Raw genomic sequence first — 21,627 nt, 5'->3', positions numbered from 1 at the left:
ACATGGGGAGAGCTGGTCACCCCTCCCTTTGGGAGCCTACCTTCTCTTTGTGCAGGGCACTGGGCATCTGTGAGGAATGAGCACTGCCTTGTGGGCTTGGTTTGACCCTCACACTGGAAAGAAATCAGAAGGATCAAGGCCACTTTTCTCATGAACATCTGCCCCCTTCTTACATGCCTCATCTCCTTTGTCCTCCCAGCAGTCCTTCAGGGTGGAAACTGTCCCTGCCCCGGACAGATAAAGGAACCGAGGGGCCTTGTGCATGTTCACATGCCCTCACTGATCTAGTCAACAGATGTTTATTAAGAGCCTATTGTGTGCCCTGCCCTGTTTTAGGCTCTGGAGTTAGAGCCAGGAACTAAATGACGACTATGCTCTCATAGAGAGTACATGGGTATTTAGACAAGAAAGAAGCAAATAAATATTTGACTTCATATCAGGTAGCGAAAGGTAGAAGAAAACAGGATCTATGTCTAGGGAGTGGCAAGGGTGGGCCAGGAAGGCCTCTCTAAGGAGGTGACACTCGAGCATGAGCAGGTGCGGGGAGTGAGCCATCTGGAGGAAGAGAATTCCCAGCAGAGACAACAGCAAGTGCAATGGCCCTGGGGCCTGCTTCACATGACTGAACAGCCAGGACTAAGTGAGAGGGTGAGTGGTAGGAACTGAGGTTGGTGGGGTAGCTGGGAGGGATGAAGGAGACCCTGCACTAAACAGGAAGGAGTTTGGATGTGTTCAGAGTGCACCGGGAAGCCACTGCAGGGCTTTGAGCAGGAGTGACATGGTCTGATTTATCTTTTAACAGGGTCACTCTGGCTGCTGAGAGAAGAGACTTGCGGGCAGTGGTCAGGGTTAGCAGCAGAGAGACCAGTTGGAAAGTGACAGGTGAAGCCATTTGCCCAAGGTCAAGCAGCACTGAGTGAATCTAAATGTCACCTGTCTGACCCTTAGCTTTCGATCTTTAAAAAGTGTTCTCCACTGTTTCCAATACAAAGCAAATCATCCAAAATCCAGAGTGGAAGGTTTTATGGGCTACCATCTAATGGGCACTTGCCACATGCCAGGCTCCCCTTATCTCACTGAATCCTCACAACCATCTGTTATCATGCCCATTTTAAATAAGAGGGAACCAAAGGTCACAGGGAAAGGCTATGGCCAAAGTCACATAGCTAGGAAAAGGCAGATTAGGGATCAGATTCCAAGTCACCTCACCCCAAAGTCCTGGCCTCTTATCAGCTACAGTTCATAGGTCACGTGCAGCCATAACCCTCCCCCCACCATGCGGAGAGTTCTTTCTCTTCAGCTTCATGTTGAAAGGGCTGGGGGTACCAGCTGCCCCACTGCTCCGCCCAAGAACTGGCGCATGCCGCGCTCCATCTCGGCCAGCAGATGGCTCCAGAGTCACGTCAGCATTAGCCTAGTGGTGGCGGCGACAACGCTGAGCTTGGGGTGGGGAGCATTTTTCCGTGGAGGCCTTTGTCCAGTGACATCCCTGGTTCTTGACGCTTCACTGAGGGCAGCGTGTGTATCATACACAGGCCCTGCAGCTTCGGGGGAAGTGGCAAAGGTCAGACTGGGAGTTGGGTCCTGGGCTCCACCTGGAGCTCTGCAGCCAACTCAGTGGGTGGCCCCTGGCAAGCTCCCAGGGCCTCGGTTTCCCCTTTCGTGAATAAAGAGATTAGCTGTCCAGGCTAAGCCCATGGCAGCATCCCCACCACGTCCACCTGTTTATTGTTGGGTAATGACAGTAAGGAGACTAACTGCATACCTGGTCCAAACAGACTGAAAGATTCTGGAGAGAAGCCAGGGAAGGGGGCGTCCAGACCAGAGGACGTTCAGCTCATAGGCCGTCTGCAGACCCGCCTGAAGGAGAGAGAGGAGATCATCAAGCAGCTCATGGTGAGGCTGTAAGGGCCACCAGGGGGCCCTGCAGAGTTCCTTCCGGAGGGCCATTCACTTTGCACCTGGCCCTGCTCTGCGTACCTACAATTTTAATCCTGAGAATCCTAAAACCACCTCCAGAAGATCCTTGAATCCTTTTGTCTATTACCAAAAACAAAAAACAAACTCACTAAAAAAATAAATACAGGAAAATAGAGGCAAAAAAAAAAAAGCACTCAAGTCCCACAGCATCTTCCTGACGTTGGTTTATTTTTTTTAACCTACAGAATTGGGAAAATCTAGAATGGCTTGCCTTCTGTTTGATTTTTAGTAAATCAATCAAGCCAGTTATTGTTTATTGATCTTCCTTTTGCGAAAATAACTACCTGCTTTGCAGTTAGCAAGCCATCCCCTGGACTCCTTAGAAAAGTTTTCTCCCTCTGGTTCTGTATCCAACAGCCACCAAAGCCTGAGGCCGTTTCTTTGGAGTGCTCCCTCCCTCCCTCCACTCCTGCCCATTCACACAGTCCACCCACCTCACATCCCTGGATCCTTCATCCATTGCTTTGGGCATGAACAGGCGCCTCTCTGTGCTCTCTGGTCTGGTTGAAAACTGTATCACCCCAGCTGACCGGGCGGGGACTCCTTCCCCTGCCTCACCTTCAGCCCTGGAGACAGTGGGTCTCGACTCACTCTTGAACGTGTAGCCCAGGGTGGAAGGCTAGTTAGCCCCATCAGAAGTCCAGCCGCCTCCCCCTACCCGCCCCATCTTGCCTCTATCACTTTAGTCCAAGCCCCTCACACACACAGTAGAGAACCACTGGTCTCCGCACTCACTTGAACCTGCCCACATGCTGATCTCACATGAACCAGAGCAATCTAGGAAAATATGTCAGATGACAGCACGGCTCTGTTCAGCACCTCCCGTGGCCTCCCATCTTCTCCAAGTAAAATCCACAGTCTTATGGTGGCCTCACACAAATATAGCCCTGTCTCTCAGATCTCAGTCCCATTCCCATCCCTGCCGGAGCCACTGTTTCATGTCAATACACTGATGAGACCATCAGGAAAATTTTACCACCAGCTGAAAATTAGATACTAAGGAATAGCTTGTTTGCTATATGTGACAAAAGTATTGTGGTTAGGTTTTTTTTTTTAAAGAGTCCTTATCTCTTAGAGATACATATTGATGTTTTTACAGATGAAATTATACAATGACTGGGATTTGCTTTAAAAATAATACACAAGGAAAGAGAAAAGTGGACAGACACACCTAAACAAGGTTGGCCATATAGTGATTGTACCTGGGGTTTTCTTTCTTGGTCTTATTAACTTTCTGCGGTAGACTCTTTTCAGATGCTAAGAGTACCTGGATATATATACGTATAAAGTGTTTCAAATAAGCTTGCCCTTTCCTGTACAAGAGAAGCTGGGGACTCGAAGGCCACAGGAGTAAAGGTGCTTCCTCAAAGCTTCAGCGGACAGCAGCCTGATCCCCACCGACCTCCCCTCCCTCCCCTGGGCTTTCCTTCACTCTGTAACCCGCCCTCACACGGCCATCTTCCTTCAGGTCCAACCCAGTGCTGTACGGTTAGGCTCATGTAGACTCAGTTGTGTTGTTTTTCCAGGAGGAGAGAAGATTTCACTATGCAGCTTTCCCCAGGGCCATGTCCCATAGGAATCGGTCCTTCTCCTTCAATCCTCACCCAGGATATTTGACCCCTTCCATGAAGGTAAACTGGTTTCCTAGTTTCAAGCATTACACAATCCTGCTGGTTTCGTTTTCCTAAAGGTAATTGCAGCTTGTCAGTGGGCTGGCATACATTCAGAGGGATATCCATTGAAAATAAGACTCACAGGAAGCAGTCCAAATTAGTAACAAACAGTAGTTATATCTGGCTAGGCAGATTATATGTACTTACAATTTTTATGGGTTTTTGTATTCTCCAAACTTCCTATAAATAAACATGTCACTATTAATAATGGTTATATCTGGGATAGGAAGGAGAGTGAAGAGCAGGAATCTCCCACTTCTTAACTTTTTATCCCTGCATGTATTTTTGGAATTTATTATAATGAAAACATTCACATCCAAGTCTCTCATCTATCACAAAAAAATATTTTTTTAATAGTTCAAAGTGCAGTAAACCTAACCTAACCTGAACTGATGTGAGCTCATTTATAATTTTTATATATGCCTCTCAGTGCAACAAGAGTTTCATTCCAGAAATATTAACACATTTGAGAACAATGGGCCCAGCCCCTGTTGGGGGATGTAGATGGCCTTCTAAAGTCTAAAAAAAATTTTTTGAATTACAAAAACACACATCTATCCCCAGAAGTATTTTTGTTGTTGTTGTTTTGTTTTTAAGATTTTATTTATTTATTTGACAGAGAGAGACACAGCGAGAGAGGGAACACAAGCAGGGGGAGTGGGAGAGGGAGAAGCAGGCTTCCCTCGGAGCAGGGAGCCCGATGCGGGGCTCGATCCCAGGACCCTGGGATCATGACCTGAGCCGAAGGCAGCCGCTTAACGACTGAGCCACCCAGGCGCCCCTCCCCAGAAGTTTTTGATAAAAAATTGTAAACCTATGTGTTTCTTAAAACATAAAGTAGACTGGAGAAAAAAATGCTTTAAAAAATAACATATAAGTATATAAATAAAATTACAGCCTCCTCTCCCTTATAGTTTTGGCTGGGTGGGCCTTTTTACTTTTACAATGATGCCTCCTTAGGGTGGCACTAACAGGCCTTCCTTTTAATACAAACAGAAAAAGAAGATGGAGGAAGTACCCAGCCGAGTGGTCAGTGTGCCAAACCTCGCCTCCTACGCAAAGAATTTTCTGAGTGGTGATCTGAGCTCCAGGATCAACGCCCCTCCAATAACTAAATCACCCAGCTTGGACCCAAGCCCCAGCTGTGACCAGCCTCACAAACCCACCCAGTCTCTAGATGTGAAAACTGCCACGAGGTAGGCGGGGAGCTCTGACTTCCAGTTTCCACCGATAGGAGGGGAATTTGGACTCCTCTCTGGCACCACTTAGACTCCCAGCATTTGGGCAGATATAAAGAATAGCAAAACCCTGCCTTGGACAAATTACAATCCAGCCAAACGGGAAGGTTGTGTAAGAGGAAGTACGTCATTCTTTAGAAGAGGTACTATTCTTGGTACCAAATTCCAGAAAGCCTTTTTCCACAGACAATTAGATAAGAGACACTCAGCTGGCCGTGTCTGTGTGGGTAACACAGAAGATGGACTCTCATCATCTGGCCCTGACGTCTGGATTCAAATTCTGGTCCTTCTTGTTCTTAGCTAGGTGGTCTTAGGCAGATTACTTGACCTCTCTGGGTCTCCATTTCCTCACCTCTAATACAAAGATAGTATAGCATCTCCCTCATCAGACTGATGTGGGACTAAAGGAATGAATCCGTGAGACATGCTTAGCACAGGACCTGGTACAGAAGCGTTCAGTAGATTTCCACTATTATTATTAAGGTTATTGCTCAAGATTTATTGTATCATCTTGAAGTTGTAAAACTCTTAATCTGGGGGTTTGGGAGCTCATGCATGATATCTCAGATACCATCTTACTTTCCCAGAAACCCTTGCAACATGTTTCTCTTTCGGGAACATGAGTCTTCCCTTTATTAGTTCTCCCTCCTATCCAGTCTTCCATTCAGAGGCAAAATTTCATATTGTCGGCTTTGAATTTTGCATTTCAGAAAGGGCTCCTTCTAAAAATGTTCCTTTTCCAAAGGCCTGCATCCCCGTAGCTATTGGGACAAATGGGGAGGCACAGTCCTTTATGAACGTTGAGCTGGACAGAGCCCCTGGCAGTCACCAAATGAGTCCAGCCATTGTTTCACGGCTGTGGAAACTGAGACCTGGAGCCCTGAGCCCAGCCCTAACTGCTAGAGCCAGCTCCTGACTCTAGCTTCACCTCAGTAGCACACACCTGTGTGTAAAGCTAGGTTCCCATTTATATGAAGCTTCACTAATCAAAGAGAAACCGTTCATTCAGGCGGGTATACATCGTACTTTCTTGCTTACTGTTTCCTCTTTTCAATTTATTATGCTAATTCCACTGTCTTATTAAGATGCTAGAACACATTAGATAGCTTTTAAAGAAGCCAGACATTGTAAGGCTTTGATGATTAACTATTTCATTCCTTAACTTTTTTATGAGGTTTATTTTTTATTTGTGCCTGAAATAAAATTACACGATATGCCTCATTAGGTTTTAAGTAAAATTGGAGACCTTGTTTTCAAAATGGGAATCAGATGTTCTCTCCCCATCCCCATCTTTCACAACTTGTTTCTAGCTATGAATTTTGGCCAGTTACATTGTACTGTCTTTCCAAGAGTAAAGAAGCAGCTTTCTTTCCCTGAAAGGTAGCAGGTTATTAAGTTGTTTGCTGAATAATTTTCAAAACCTTCTAAGAAACCTTTTATCTGTTGGCTTGTTTTTAGGACACAAGATGGTGAAACAGCCCAACCCAAAGAAGTCCAACAGAAACAGGGCTCTGCCCACCAGGAATGGTTTACCAAGTATTTTTCTTTCTAAACTGATTCTTGGGATCCATCACAAAGAGGACATTTGAAAAACATTTCTTTTAAAGCAACTGATTGAAGGAATGAACTAAACAACCAACCAACCAAGTAACTTGCTTGTGATCTAATTTATATATAATAGCCAAAACAAATTTTGGCCTTAACATTTCATACTATTTCATTGTGACACCAGTGCTCAAAAAAAAAAAAATTCTTGCCATTAAGGTTAAAAAACAAAAAAAACAAAAAACAAAAAAACGGTGTTATCAAAAGGTACCCATAGGAAAATGTTATTAATGTTGCTGATAACCTTCACATTGTATTTCTAGTATCCAGAAGATTTCATTCCACTTTACTGAATACCAGGCTTTGTGATTTCCATGGTCTATTCTAAAAGTGGTTCATTTTTCCTTAGAATGCTAGTCATCTCCACTTGAAAAGTGTTTCTATGTAAATGACTTAATTCCAAAATGCACATTCAACCTCAGTAGGAAGAAGAGTAAAACAAAGTTCAAAATACTCATGAAAGCCAATTAAAAAAATGAGGCAAAACTAGGAGTGGACTATAGGAAACCTTGGCATACTTGGATTGAATGCTTTGACTTCATAGCTCCAGAACATGAAGCAGACTATAGAGGGGATAACACCTACCTCAAAAGGGGCTTTGCAAGAATTAAGCAAAATATTACGAGTAATGATACCAATCATGAATTGGAATTAACCACTGCCAGAATTTTTCTGTGAATAACTGAGCCTCGCTCCATCATACATCTCAGTTTCAATGATTGTAGTTTCAGTTTGGTCACTTGTCAAGGTTTCTAGAGTATTCTATGAAGTCAAAGATCTACTGAACCCATAGTCTTTGGGCTGGGGCCCTTTGCCTCATGGTGCACTGCTTCCCCATTGCATGGATGCTCAGTACATTAAAGGGAATCGGGACTGGCCATTCACACTGCTGACCTGTCAGTCCACACTGAATTGTCTGACCTCCTGACAGAGCCGTGTGTTTTGACAAGACTCAATACAACTTGGGCAAAATATGTTCTCAGTCCTTTGGTGCTGGCCCCCAGGTGGCCATAAACAGTTGCTGATTCTATGCGCTGTCAAACCCTGCTCTTTGAATAAAACTTTAAACAACTGGGCAATAAAAAATGGCTGTGACTTGTATTGTTTTCCGGAAGAATGGTGAAATCAGAACGAAGATGGGGCTTGGAAACAGAAGTTCACATTAACCTCAATTAGATCTTCAAATAAAAAGTAGCTGCTTCCGTACATCATTTTGAGAGAAATGCAATTACAACTCACAATTAAAATCACTATCTAATCAAAACACATGGCCCTATAATAAGATAATTTCTTAAATGACAATACGTTACCAGACAATGTAACATGCCATGTTATTTTCAGTATCACACTTTAAGAAAAAAGATTTTTATTTATTTGAGAGAGGAAGAGAGCGTGAGAGAGCACAAGTGGGGGGCGGGGCAGAGAGAGAGGGAGAGGCAGGCTCCCCGCTGAGCAAGGAGCCCAACTCAGGGTTCAATCCCAGGACCGAGTTCATGACCTGAGCTGAAGGGAGATGCTTAAGCGACTGAGCCACCCAGCGGCCCAAGTACCACATTTTTTTTTTTAGTTATCTTGTTTCCTACTTAAGGTGAGCATTGTAGGATTATGCCTGCATTTTGTGTTTTAAAAATTATGTACAGATAGTTCTGTTTACTAAAACCTTTTTTCAACACTGCAACTCCTGATGACTGGCAAAGTAGCTGCACTTTGGATGACTGTCCTTTAACTCAGCAGGACACCAGCTGCAGGGACAGAATTTTATTGAGACTTTACATCTGTTTGATTTCTTTCTTGGTGCAGTTGAGTGAAAGATGGTTAAATTTCAAGATTCTACCCTGCAATGATTACATCTTTCTTAACTAAATCTGTGCATGCTTCTACCATTTATTTCTTTAGGACATATTCCTTGAGTGGAGTGGAGTAAAGCGTCAAAGGATACACGCTTAAGCTTTCTGACATAACGAGATTATCATCCAGAAAGTTTCTATCAAGTTTACACCTTCGCTAGCTGTGACTAAAATCCTACCTCTCCATACCCTAGGTAATACTGACAAAGAAACTCATTTGAGAGATGAAACTTTCTTCCGGTTTTTGTGTACATAATCTGATTCCATCAATCTCTCAAGAGCAAGTGGTCCAGATGTGACGGTGATGTCCTGGGGAGAACAGCGGAGATAAAGAGAAAGGAGTTGATTCAGGATTGAGTCAGGAGGAAGAAACCGCAAGATTTGGTGATAAATCTTGACAGGCCCTATCATGACAGGAGAAAGGGCTAACATTGCTGGAGTGAAACTGGAAAGGAAGACTGCTGTGCTGTAAAGTGTTTTTTGTTTTGTTTTGTTTTTTTAAGATTTTATTTATTTGACAGAGAGAGAGACAGCCAGAGGGGGAACACAAGCAGGGAGAGTGGGAGAGGGAGAAGCAGACTTCCCGCGGAGCAGGGAGCCCGATGCGGGGCTCGATCCCAGGACCCCGGGATCATGACCTGAGCCGAAGGCAGACGCTTAACGACTGAGCCACCCAGGTGCCCCTGTAAAGTGTTTCTTAATTAGGGTGGGAAAGAATGAACTCGCCTAAGAAATGGCTGCTATCTTGTACTTCAGCCCTTATCAGCTCCTCTAGCATCATGTAACATCCAACACAGTAGTTGCACTTGAGGTTACTTGGTCTCTATACTCATTCTCCAGGATCCATCTGGATTCTGCAAGGGTAAGTTTGGGAAATTAAATGGTTTTTTGTTAGGGACCATTCTCCCTGCACCCTTTAGATTTCTTAGGGTAGCACTAATCTCCACCATCACCTTGGGGGTTCAATATTATTGTTATTATTTTGAATATTTATTTGAGAGACAGCATGCACATGTGAGCAGGGGGAGAAAGAGGAGGGGGGGAGAGGGAGAGACAATCTCCAGCAGACCCCCCCACTGAGTTCCCACTGAGTGTGGAACCTGACATGGGGCTCAATCTCATGACCCTGAAATCATGACCTGAGCCAAAATCAGAGGAGTCGGCCTCTTAACTGACTGAGCCACCCAAGCGCCTGCCCTGCAATATTATTTTTGATCTACTACCTCCTACTAGCTCAACTGTCTGTCGTCCCTCAGCAGGAGATCATCAAAGATGCCCCAGCCACTCAGGGTGGCTGTTGACTATTTGTTAAGTACAGGTGGTTTGGCATTATTCCTCCAGGGGGAGTCAAGATGGTGAGGGGATAACCAGCCAACTCCACTGTTCTTGTATAGTGTTTCCTCTTACCTTCCAGTGTCTGATCCTTGTGCTGGCAATGTTTCCTTCCACTGGGAGGTTTCCCTGAGGCACCACTGGTGGAATCTTCAGCACCTGGGCCACTGGTAAGCGTACCACCATGGGTCTTTTTTGCCAGTCGGATAGTACATGAGCCAGTCCCCAAACCCCATCCTACTGCCGGCTCTCTCAGACCATGTCCACTAACATCCATGTCAGTCAGGTCCTCCAGGAGCTATATCCCAAGACACATTTAAAATTACAGGACATCAACTGGAGATCTCTGGGAACCCTGCAGTGGAGCCCTGAAGGCGGAGCTTTGGTAACTGTACTCCCCCCATAGCGACTCTCTTGAAGGTAGAACTGAGCAGCACTCCACTATGGCCTCCAGGGGCCCGAGACCAAACACTCAGAAATGTCAACATTGAGAAGCTGGGTAAAAAAGGAAAGATGAATCAAAGAGAATGAATTCAAGTAAAGAAGACGAAGTATCCATTCAATTTAGCACCAGCAAAGTGGCTAGTAAACTATCACAGCACAGTGATGGTAGTGTTGGGGGCAGCCTGGGGGAGAAGGAAGGGAGAGGAGACACGCTGGAGATGGTAAACGAGGGGCCGGGAGATAGGGCAGCCGCTCAAGCACCGAGGAAAATGCTTAAGTTGGGAGAAGAACTCTGTGAGCTGGAGGGAACGATCCGGTAGACAGGCGATGCAGGGCAAGGACACCACCCAAGGAGTACGCCCAAAGAAGGCAAATAGCCTGGGACCCCGGCACTGGTGGAAAGGCTGGTCCTGCACAAGGTAGGCGCTTGGGGAGACGAACAGCAAGGACAAAAGAGCACCCTGAAGAGGCGGGTAGGCTGTCACTCTGGGAGTGGGAAGTAAGGGGGATTCCAGCCGACGGTTTCTCACTGTTTCACCGAAGGAGACAGCAGCTCTGAGGGTTTTCTATGTGCATCAATAATTAAGAGGTCATTGAAAGGAAAAAGATATTTACAAACAGGTAAGACTGAAAAATGGCTATTTATTTGACAGAAAACTTTTGAATAAATAAATGGCAGTAATTGGTTCTTACATGAATGCAAAATATCTTCACTGAGCACCGAACAAAATAGTTCCCAATCTTTTCAGTGAGAACCTCTGTTACTGCAAGACTGCCTAAAACTTAACCCCACCAATCAGAGCTTCTAATTGGTATGAGGTGGCCAGGTTAACAAACTTGGAGTCATGTAATGTAAGTACAAACAACTTTTAAAAGCTTTGTTTAATCTGTACTGAGGGGTTGGCCCCGGGCTGGGTACCCCCCCACACACACACAAACAAAAATGAGTAATAAGTATTATGCATAAAAGATAAACAATATGTGGTCACTGTGCATTCAGAGGGGTACAATGCCTCCTTCCCGTGAGGGGCACAGAGACGGATACAAATCACTAACTCCCAGGGAGAATCAAGCAAGGCTGGCAAAGAGAGAGGAAGTCCTGTGTCCTCGGGGTGCAGCAGAGAGAGCGTGCAGAGGCTTCAGGGACCAGGTGGCATCCAGGCCAAACAACCATGAATGGATGATGTCAGTGTTATGGAGGGAGGAGCCTTCAAGGCTGAAGGAAACAAAACAAGTCAGGACACCTGACTGGCAGACGTACTGCCTATTTAGAAAACAACAGAGCATCTGTTTTGGGTTAGGAGACGTAATCTGATAAGAGACTGGTAAACAACAGAGAAAGGAAAATCTCACCTAAGGAGCACCACACGCAGTGCCCTTGTGTACTTCTCAAGGGCAGCTCAACAGAGAATCTCATTGGCCCCTGTAACCAACAAGAGGGTAAAATGTCTTCCCAAAAGCTGAGGCTCCCATGATTTTTGAGGATGGGGAGTCTGCTGAGGGTCACCCTGCAGCGCACTCCCCACCCAGAGGCCCCAGTCCGTTGGAATCAACTATTCATTAGCAAGAACCATCCTTAGTGGAAAATTCTGCTACAAAAAAACAGAAACAAAAACGACACAAGCAAACAAAACTCAAAATGAAAAGAGATGATCATGGCAAGCTTTAACTTCTCATACTGCACGTACGCAAGTGTCATGCTGAAAACAAGATCTGTCCCCTTATGCTGATTCATCACTGCAGACCGTAACAAAACTTAGCTTATCACTGCTCCTACTACACGCCTCTGCTCCAAAAAGTGAAAAAACACCACACAAATAAGAGTCCAAATAAAAGTCAACATCAACATAAGGATCCTACTATATTATTACTACACTAACTTAGGATATTATAATCCTTTCAACCTATTTACAAAATATCCTCATTCTAAGAGCTCCGGATGCATTACAAACATCACTGTATTAGATGCCTCTTCTTGAAGTAACTTAAAGTCTTGAAACATGCAAATTTACCTATTTTCTGCACTACCACCTAGGAATAATTGTCATAAAAGGCCTACAATCAAAATCCTCATCCTCTGATTCTCAGATCAGATCGTACAAGCTAATCTAAAACCGGAACACAGAGAGATTAAGTCATACAAAAACAAAAAAAATACAAACAGAAAAAAGAAACATGAAAAGGGAAACCTGTAAGTGGCATCACACTACCAGTCTAAACTTTGCTAAAGACAGGAAAATTTACTTCATTTACCAAAACTATACAGGCATTTTTAAAGTACTCAAGAAATAACGCTTATAAAAATAAGGGGAAAATTTTAGGTGAGATCATCAACAAAAATCATCTCATTCTTTGGCAAAGAGTTCTTACAAAATGTCATGTCCACAAGAAGAGATGTTTGTCAAAACCGTGTTCAGACTGACTCACACACCAGATCACCTTCAGGCCAGCTCTGACTCAGGTTTGCTTCATTGGTGCAGGGATATTAGCAGATGCCTGCTCGAGGTAGGCCAAGGAGCCCTGAGGGATTTCGGCTGGCTTTTTGTGCTGGACGTTGATGTCTTCTAGCACCTGCTGCCAATGTCTCAGTTTTGTCAAGTGCTTCTGGACCAGAGCATCTTTCCGCTGTAATTCATTCCTTAGTTCTGAGACATCCTGTAAATGAGGACAACGAAGTAAGAGCAAGCTCATGAAAAGTGAAAATAGTTTCTGATTTGGTCAGAGCTTTAAGAAGTAAATTCAAAACAAGAGAATCAATTAAACCATTGTATGCCCATTGCCCTGCTTGGCTCCACTATCTGAACAACCCACAGCAATTCCTCCAATGGAAGATGCCTAACACTGGGAGTTTTTATTTTTCATTTTCTTTTAATAAGTAATACAGATGTTCCAATATTCTAAAGTACCAAAGGGCAGCCAAAGAAAATCAGTCTCTTTCCCATCCGGGACCCCAGCCACCCAGTCCCTCCGTCCAAAGGCTACTGCTAAGAATCTAAAACACTTGAGAATCAAATATATGCTAACCACTGTTTAAAAAGAGTCCAAAACCACTGTTCTATCAGTTCAGGATGAAGTGTTAAAATCTCATATTCAAGAACTTTTTATTTAATTTTTTTAAGGATTTTATTTATTCATTTGAGACACACAGAGAGAGAGAGAGAAGAGAAAGCATGAGCAGGGATAGAGGCAGAGGGAGAGGGAGAGGGAGAAGCAGGCTCCCTGCTGAGCCAGGAGCCCGATGTGGGGCTCAACCCCAGGACCCCGGGATCATGACCTGAGCCGAAGGCAGACGCTTAACCATCTGAGCCACCCAGGGGCCCCTCCAAGAGCTTTTTAAATGAATACCAGCATTATAATTCTTTATTAAGGCCTGGCCTTGAACACACCTATGTTCTTACTCAAGTGTTCTGACGTGGTATGATCTGACATAATAAACTGTAAAATATCATCTTACCCTTCACGTTCTCAACAGCTGATATCAATGAATAAAAAGAATGTTTTCAATTAATTGGGAGTAGTTACTTCAAAAGGTACCAAAAACAATCATTTCCATTTAGTGTTTCTCATTAGGGGCATCACAGGTCTCTTGGGCAAGATGATTCTTCTCCCTTCCACAATGCACTTGGCAGGCTTTGGCCCAACAAACTGAATGCCAATAAAGCTTTCTAGTCGTTGTGGCAACCTCAGCACATTTCCAAATGCCCCAGTTTCAAACAACTGAGATAAATGAAATCCTGAGTCTCAAGGAACCTGGAGAGAACATTTAATTTTTGATTCCTTGAACAAAACTTGAGCCCTTCCTGTGTCTAAGGCAGCCGGGGGATATACACAGCTCACAATTTCTGTCCAAACTGAGCTTGTCGTCTACATTAATGGCTTCTCCACCTTTTTCAAGCAGCAGAGGCTTTCCTGTAAGAAAAGTCTTCCCTGAAAGCCAGCAAATGAAACTGCTCTGTTTGAAGCCCATCTTCCCGCCCCGCCCTGACCCCTGGCTCCACTACCTGCCCAGCTTGTCATCAACACTGACAACTAGCAACATTTGTATTCAATCTATAAAGCCCTACTGTAACTCGTGGGAAAAGGATGTATCTCATTTAAAGCACACATGGAATCCTGACAACATATGCTCTTCCTAAAAGCTGAGGAGAAATGTGAGTTCATACCTCTTTGATAACTTGCTCTGGTTTCTGGACAGATAACTGCAATCTTTTTTGTAGAAAAAAACATTCCGTCTGTCTCGCAATATCCAGAAATTTCTGGATACACTGATCGACACCTTATTAAAAAAAGACCAAAATATTAAGAAAAACACTAGATATATATATATCTCCCTCATAAATGAACAGTCAAAATATCAAAACGGCATCTTCCCACAGATGTAATCTGGAATTTTAATTCTGGTCACAGCAGTGATACGGACCCCCAACCCCCATGTAACCAACATTAAATGGCACATAATTTGTGCTTTTATGAGGTGAATGATACCTCATTACAACATACAAGTTCTTCTGAAGAGAGACAATCCATCCAGAGATCCAGCAATTAGCATCATGACTTCCAGTTAAAATGTAACATGTAAAATATAGCACAAAAAAGTCAGAAACACTGGCTGCCTCCGGGGACAGAACTTGGGTGAAGTCAGGGAAGCACAAGAGACTTTTCTAGGTAACACCTTCAAAAAATAATCGAAACTTAACTTTTTTGAAAAAAGCAGTATGCATTGTTGGTTGTCACTGTCCTATACCAAAATGGAAAGCTCATTTTAAGTGGTTCATTATGAGGGACATGTCAATTAATAAACTGAACAAAGAACCAGTAGTATATAGAAATGACTGCATAAATCTTATTCTCTGGAAAAGTTCTCTTAGGATACAAATAGAACTGAAACACGTCGAGTATAAATTCAGCAATTAGGAATCTTGCTGAAGGTAAGAACATAATCTACAAAGAGTAAATTCTTACCAGTTCTAATTTCTTCCTGATCTGTGCCATTGACGTAGTCCTGACTCACAAGAGAAGCAAAGCAAGCCTGTGTGACCCAAATATGTAAGAAAAAACATGTCATTCACATGTCAAAAATCTTACGTCAGAGTAAGAAATAACTTCTCTTGAAGTCATTCAATTAGTTTATAGAGTCTGGGTTTGCACATCAGCTGACAAGATATCCTCCTGCTAATGAAGGGACTTGGTACACTGAATCCATGAGACCCTCCAAGGGAGAGCCTGCAAATGAGGCTGCTGGTATATGCAAGCACCACCACCTAGTCCCGACTCCTGCCACTCACCCCTTTCCTCACGGTCCCATTCCACACCAGAGCCTGGGCCCCTGTTCCAGCCCCACTTATAGCCCCTCCCTCTGATGCTTACATGAACTGTATTACCACTGTGTCACGACTCGGGAAAATCATCACCTCCTCAGAGAGGCCATCTCTCTCTACTCCTGAAATGGCACCCCTCCTGCTCATTATCCTCAAGCCCAGCTTTACTGTTTTTCACACAGTTAACTGACATCATTCCATTCTTTTCACTCTTTTAGTCCATTTTTAGTTGGTTCTTACCAGCAGGTGGGAATTTTGCATGTCTTGTTCACTACACTCCTAGTGCAAGAAGACTGCTTGGCACTGCTTGGCTCACTAAATATGTTAATGACTGACAGGACAACCTAAGGGAACAAGCTTGCTGTCACATGGATAAACAAGGCCCAAAGAGAGAGTTTCTCTAAAGGAGCACCGATCTAGATGAATATGTAATTCAGCAATGGAGTTCTGTGCACAGGAAACGCACAAAGAAGGCCTATCACTGGGCAGTGGGGTCAAAAAGAGAATGGGATGGGAGCTGGAGAGGGGAGCAGTGATCAGAAAGGAAGCCTCAAACCTCAGGAAAGCAGAGCCTCACCAGCAGTAAGTAAACTACACTTGGTGTGAGGTAGGCATATCTGAGCCCAAATTTAGGCCATCAACCAGATGTGAGGGCCCTTTGGGAAGCAATAAATTCTGCTGCTAGCAGTTTCCCCCATCTGATTTATACAGAAAAATCACAGGACTCCTCCTGGGGAATCCCTGTAACAGCTCAAGAAATCAGAAAAAACAAACTGCCCATTCTGTGTATTACTTGAAAAGACGACTCCTGTTGGACCTAGGATATGAATAGGGCATACCTGCTCTGTGAAAACTGTGGGTACTGGAAAACCCAGGAGGTTTTGCCTGGTTGCCCAGGAGGCCAACCAGGCAAACCAATCAACAAAGGTGGAGCTGCTCCCCCCCAGAGAGCAGGGCCATCAGACCCAGTGAGAGGAAATCTGAGCTCAGGAATTTTAGTTCCCTCTTACCTCTAAAAAAAAGGATATTACACACACAGGTCTTTATAGATAGTTGGGCAGTTGTATGGAGAAGAAAATGTGTGGTGGTCTATAAAAAGAATATGCTTTTTTAGAAGTATGCGTAGGATGGAACCTTTGACTGAACAGTAGGGAGGCCCAAGTCCTAGTCCTCATTTGCATAAACTGAGGGTCTGGCTTTGGGCAAGTAATTTCTCCTCTGAGCCTCAGTTTCTCCATCCGTAAAAGGAGAGGATGGTCTCCACGGTTCCCTCCCACAAGAGGGCATGATCTCAATAAACTCATTCCATTAAAGAGCATTTACTGAGCAACTAGAATGAGAAAGCCAGAGGCCTCAAAGTGACAGCACACTTTAAATAGAATATGAAATGAAAAGTGGGCAGGCAGGTGCCACAGGCCGCTGGAGGCTCTGGAATAGAAGCCCACACAGACCACAGGGAAATTAAAATGTGGCCTTTGAGATGAGTCTTGAGAAGACTAGATGGGTGATCATGAAGCAGCAGAGGGAGGGCCAGGTAGCAACTCTCTCTCCTTTTCACTTGGCTTTGTCCAAACGCCCTTTTGGGTTGCGTATTCTCTGGGAAGCACCTCTGGCAGCCAGGCTCATGTGTGCTCCCAGAGTTCCCTGGGTTTTCTTCTACCACAGCAGTGATCACACAACACAGCAACTGCCTGCTATTTATCTGTTTCTTCTACCCCACTGTCATGAATTCCTTGAGGGCAAGGACTGTTTTCTCTGTATTCTTAGCACCGAAGACAGGGACTGACACACAACGGGCTCCTTCACTGTTCGACAAATATTCGTCAAGCACTTGCTATCTGCTACCACTGTATTAGCACTGATGGGGGAATGAGGGAGAGATGGCCTCTGACTTCAGGGGCCTGGTTTGGTGGTAAGTCCTACAAAAGGCACCAGGGGCGGATACACTAAGGAAATGATGCACAAGTTGGGGGAGGGGACGGAAACCCAGAGAGAAAACAAACAGCACGTGGAGAAAAAGTCTTCTGTGGCCAGAGTAAAAGGAAATTGCAATGGAGCAGAGAGCCAAATACACAGAGCTAGGAATACCACATAAACCTTCTGGCTCTGTCTCAAGAGTGACAGGTAGCCACTAAAGGGTTTTAAGCATTAGGGCGCTGGTGTTGGCTCTGGCCAAGACTTCTACAGGGCCAGTCTTTCAGCAAGCACTCATGACTGACAGCCACCTCACCTCAATGCTAAATGCTGCTCTAAAGCCTAGCAAACCCTCTCCTTTATGGCTTGGCACCACTGCAAAGGCGGCCCATCCTCCTCCCCGGTAAATTTTGATGTCCTCTAAATCAGTTATCTCCAAGTTTTCGAATGCACACTCCCCAAGAAATGCATTTTCCCATGCAGCCCCAATAACACACTGATTTACAAACTATATTCACGCTCTACTCTGCTACTGTACACAGTATAAAATTCACATGACTTAAAATGTGGAAAAGGTAGCTGCAATTATGTTATTTTATTTCCCCACAATAATGGCTCATCTTCCACTCTAGAGACCACTGAAAGCCATCTTATTTTTAAGCACATATTTTTACCTCTCCTTTGTCTACTACCACTCCCCATTTTCCTTGCTAGAGGGGTTAACTTCTTGGGTGGAACTCAGAGTATGGGTCATCCCTGCCTCCCTTGCTCCCTCCAGCTTTCCTTCTTCCCCCCTCCTGGTACCAAGTTTCACACAGTAACTTTCACATAAGTCCATTTCATCTCCAAGAGTTCATTAGTTTGGGGCCATCTAAGGGTGGAGCCCAGCGGAAAGGATACAGGACATAGTGTGACGTTACCCGTCGCAGACGAACCAGTATTAAACACGCAGGAATGCGGGGAAGAGCGCTCGGGGATGGGCCCAAAAAAGGATGGAACGGAAACAACCGACTAGGAACCTCGAAGGGTCCTGAGACTAGGGATGGACCAACTTCAAGTCCACGTTCTTCCAGAAACAAAGTTTACGTCTCCGCCAGCAAACCTGAACAGAATTCCGGCCACCACTCAACGTGGAGACTAAAGCAAGTGACTTCCGTTCTCTGAGCCTGTTCCCCTATTTGTAAGCCTGATGGTGGGCATCGCTGAAAGAGACAGCTGCCCAGGCGCAGCTTACGTTTCAGGAAAGAAGGCAGTCTGGGAACACAGACGCCCAGTCTCATCTTACCTCAAATGATGACTCCAACTCGTCCACCAAGGTACTGTTAGAAGTTCTCGGAGGGCCTGGCGCGGCCTGAAGAAGCGAAGCTTGGCCCCTGGAGTCCCCGGGGTGTCCAGGTGGCTGCCCAGAGAACATACCACCCAGCGGAGCCGCCATTTCTGGAAAGGCGCGCAAGCGGCCCGCTGCGGCTGCGCAGGAGCTGGCGCGCGCGGCTCCCGTAGCACGCCTGGTCATGTGACATCGCGGGCCGCCGCAGGCGTCCATTGGGCTCCAGGGAAATCGCGGGTTTGACAGCCTCGTTTTGTGCCTTTGCTGCCGGTAGGCGGCCAGGCTTTTCTTTGTATTTTCCTAACTTAAGCATTAAAGGCTTTGACAGGATTTGACGCTGTGGTGGGGGAGTGGAGAATCAGTAACTACGGTGGAGCTAGCCCTTCCCCGGGAGTCGGGATACTCCTGTGCAAGTCCCGCCTTTGCCTTCAAGATTTGGAGTGATTTTGGCCAAGGCTTTCTCTCTCCCGGCTCAGGTTAACCGTCGGTAGGAGGGAGGCACCCGTTCATTCCACGGTTATTGAGCGCTTTCTGCGCACCAGTGACTAGTCACTGTGGATATAACGAGAACAAACTGGCAAAGCTACCCTTAAGTTGTCTGTGCGGAGAGGCGGGTAGCAAAAACACTAACGTTAAGCCTCCCTGTCTGTGTGCCTGGCACTATTCGCCTTGGATATTTAGGGTTGCATTAAAGCCACTATGCGGTCTTTAAGTAACTTCCTTTTAGCATTTATGTATCTTTTCAGAAGCTAAGGTTTCTTTTCTCATTATATTTAATTTTAAAGTTATCCAGCACATTGATTGAGACTTCCGTGTCCTAGGTTCTATTTAATCTGGGGTTTTAACAGTTACCCCAAGTCTCTGTTGTCATGTTTACTGTTTTTGTGGGAGACACACACACACACATATATATAGCAATATGTAGTAGAGGTAAGTGCTAAGAAGAAAAATGAAACCCGGTAAGGCGATGGCTAGTGATGGATTTGAGTGGGTAGCTGAAGTCCTCTCAAAGAGATCTGCGCTAGAGTGACTGGAATGAAAATGTAACCAGAAAACTTTTCTAGACGGGGGGGGGGGGGGGGGGGGGGGGTGTTGAAGAAGGAACCAGCCTAGCATATTCAAGGAACCACAGAAAAGCCAGTAGGGATGGAGTGAGGAAGGCAGAGCAGAAGTAGCCAGAAAAAGAGGCTCCCCTTTGCCCATCAGGTCTCAGATCACAACTCATCTTCCCCGCGTCAATCCATACTAGCTCCACACTCCCAGCCGCTTCACCCTGTTTAATTTTCTTTACAGCACTTAAGTATTACATGAAATTACCTTGTTCATTTGCCTTCCTTGACAAAGTCACCTGACACACATGCACCAACAGGAATGCAGGCTCCATGAGATCAGGGCCTGCCTGTCTTATTCACCTGCATTCTCGACACCCAAACTGCCAGGCATAATTGTTACACAAAAATATAATGCATAAGGGAACTAGTGGACTCCAGCAGTTCTCAAACTGTTTTGGGTCTTAGGACCCCTTTACATTCCTAAAATATTACCGAGTGCTACAAACATTTTTGTACTACAAACATGTATGGGTTGTGTCAGTATTTATTCAATTAAAACTTGGAATAGGTAAAATATGTATTAAAACTGAGAATTTAAAAATACGTGTATTTAAAAATAAGCCAGTTAGTTAGCATCAATATTTTAATATTTATCTTTTATAAAACCAAAAAAAAAAAGTCAGAAGAATTGGAATCACTTGACTTGTTTGCAAAAATAGAAGACTAATGCTTTTCACCCTCATGTAGTCTTCAACCCCCGTGGCCATCTGGGACTGCAAGAGAGCCTTGAGGCTGGGTGGTGATATACATTCCCCAGCCTGGATTTCTGATGACCCCAATGGGGCTGCTTCAGTTTTGGTTTCTCTACTTCAGCTACCTCTTAACACTATTGTATTCTGAACCACTACTGTTTTGGATTTGGTACTTGCCATAGCCATGCCTGGTCCTCACGATAGACATGGGTAATACCCCCTGCCTCTGAGCATGGTTGAGATCAGTCAAGGGTTTGTGTAATACCTGGCAGCCAAATGTACCTGCAATGACAACTAAATTTCATCTCAGTCAGATTAGATAAGCACATGAATCCAGGCCTAAGTCATGCCTTTTGGATCCCACACTCTGGTAAACACAGTTCTGTTGTCCCTGTTTTTAAAAAGTGTTTGATAGAAAGCTTTCTATCAAATCCCTGCTTTGCCTTCTGAGTCACTGAGAAGAAATCTAATTCCAGTTTCTCTTCACAAGCCAGTGGTTCCACCTTTCCATCTTCCCTGACAAAGGAGCTTCTGGACATGGATACCCAGAGGAACCTGTTTACTCACTATTCCTGCCTGATTTTCTTTAATTCTAACAAATAACACAAATATGCATGCCCATATCCATTCCCTCCCTATAAACCAATTGAGATACATAACATCCTCTTATATGTCAAATTTTTAAAATATTAAAAATAGGGGTGCCTGGGTAGCTTAGTCGGTTAGGCGAGCAATTCTTGATTTCGTCTCAGGTCATGATATCAGGGTTGTGAGATTGAGCCCTGCATCGGGCTCCATGCTCAGCGGGGAGTCTGCTTGAGATTGAGATTCTCTCTCCGTCCCTCTGCCCCTGCCCCCTGCACACTCTCTCTCTAAAATAAATAAACCTTTTATCACTTCTCGGCCTTTTGGCTAAGATCAGGTGTAAAATAAATAAACCTTTAAAAAATAAAATATTAAAAATAACTCCAATAAACAAGTTTCTTGTCAAATGTTCAGTCCTAAAAAAAGAAAAAAGTATAGATAGATCCAATTCATGGGTAATTTGTTTACCTAGATACAAAAGAAAAAAAGAGGAGAGCTTTGTCCTAAATCTGCATAAGTAGAATTTTGTTGATTGGTTGTAGTCCCAGATGGTAAGCAAA

General features: G+C 44.6%; 2 protein-coding genes across 2 annotated transcripts in view; one reads left to right on the top strand and one right to left on the bottom strand.

Moving 5' to 3' along the window:
- The window catches only part of FAM184B (family with sequence similarity 184 member B), a 143,789-nt gene extending 137,177 nt beyond the window's left edge, over positions 1-6,612 (top strand). Inside the window, exons 15-18 of the mRNA XM_025887519.2 lie at positions 1,779-1,896; positions 3,507-3,611; positions 4,650-4,849; positions 6,350-6,612. Coding sequence (XP_025743304.1) covers positions 1,779-1,896; positions 3,507-3,611; positions 4,650-4,849; positions 6,350-6,443 — 517 coding nt within the window. The 3' untranslated portion in view covers positions 6,444-6,612. The remainder of the gene's footprint in view (positions 1-1,778; positions 1,897-3,506; positions 3,612-4,649; positions 4,850-6,349) is intronic.
- Positions 6,613-10,741: 4,129 nt separating this feature from the next.
- On the bottom strand, positions 10,742-18,821 carry MED28 (mediator complex subunit 28). The gene is made up of 4 exons (XM_025887521.2): positions 18,637-18,821; positions 15,082-15,148; positions 14,283-14,395; positions 10,742-12,774 (listed from the first exon to the last, which is right to left on the bottom strand). The coding sequence occupies exons 1-4, from the start codon at positions 18,784-18,786 to the stop codon at positions 12,577-12,579; spliced, it is 528 nt and encodes a 175-aa protein (XP_025743306.1). The 5' UTR covers positions 18,787-18,821; the 3' UTR covers positions 10,742-12,576.
- Between the last annotated feature and the right edge of the window lie 2,806 nt (positions 18,822-21,627).

This window comes from Callorhinus ursinus, unplaced genomic scaffold, assembly GCF_003265705.2.
Source record: "Callorhinus ursinus isolate GAN/ISIS: 27379988/994484 unplaced genomic scaffold, GSC_fseal_2.0 scaffold4, whole genome shotgun sequence".
In the NCBI taxonomy this organism is placed as follows: Eukaryota; Metazoa; Chordata; class Mammalia; order Carnivora; family Otariidae; genus Callorhinus; species Callorhinus ursinus.
Note: the sequence above shows the minus strand (reverse complement) of the source record. Positions and strands in the feature narration are given on the sequence as shown.

What these genes read in the sequence shown, in the direction of transcription:
- MED28 (XM_025887521.2), bottom strand. Translation starts at nt 18,786, where the DNA reads ATGGCGGCTCCGCTGGGTGGTATGTTCTCTGGGCAGCCACCTGGACAC. An exon ending in AGTTGGAGTCATCATTTGAG is followed by an intron (nt 15,149 to 18,636) that starts GTAAGATGAGAC and finishes TGGGTCACACAG; the next exon opens with GCTTGCTTTGCTTCTCTTGT. An exon ending in TCAGGAAGAAATTAGAACTG is followed by an intron (nt 14,396 to 15,081) that starts GTAAGAATTTAC and finishes TTTTTTAATAAG; the next exon opens with GTGTCGATCAGTGTATCCAG.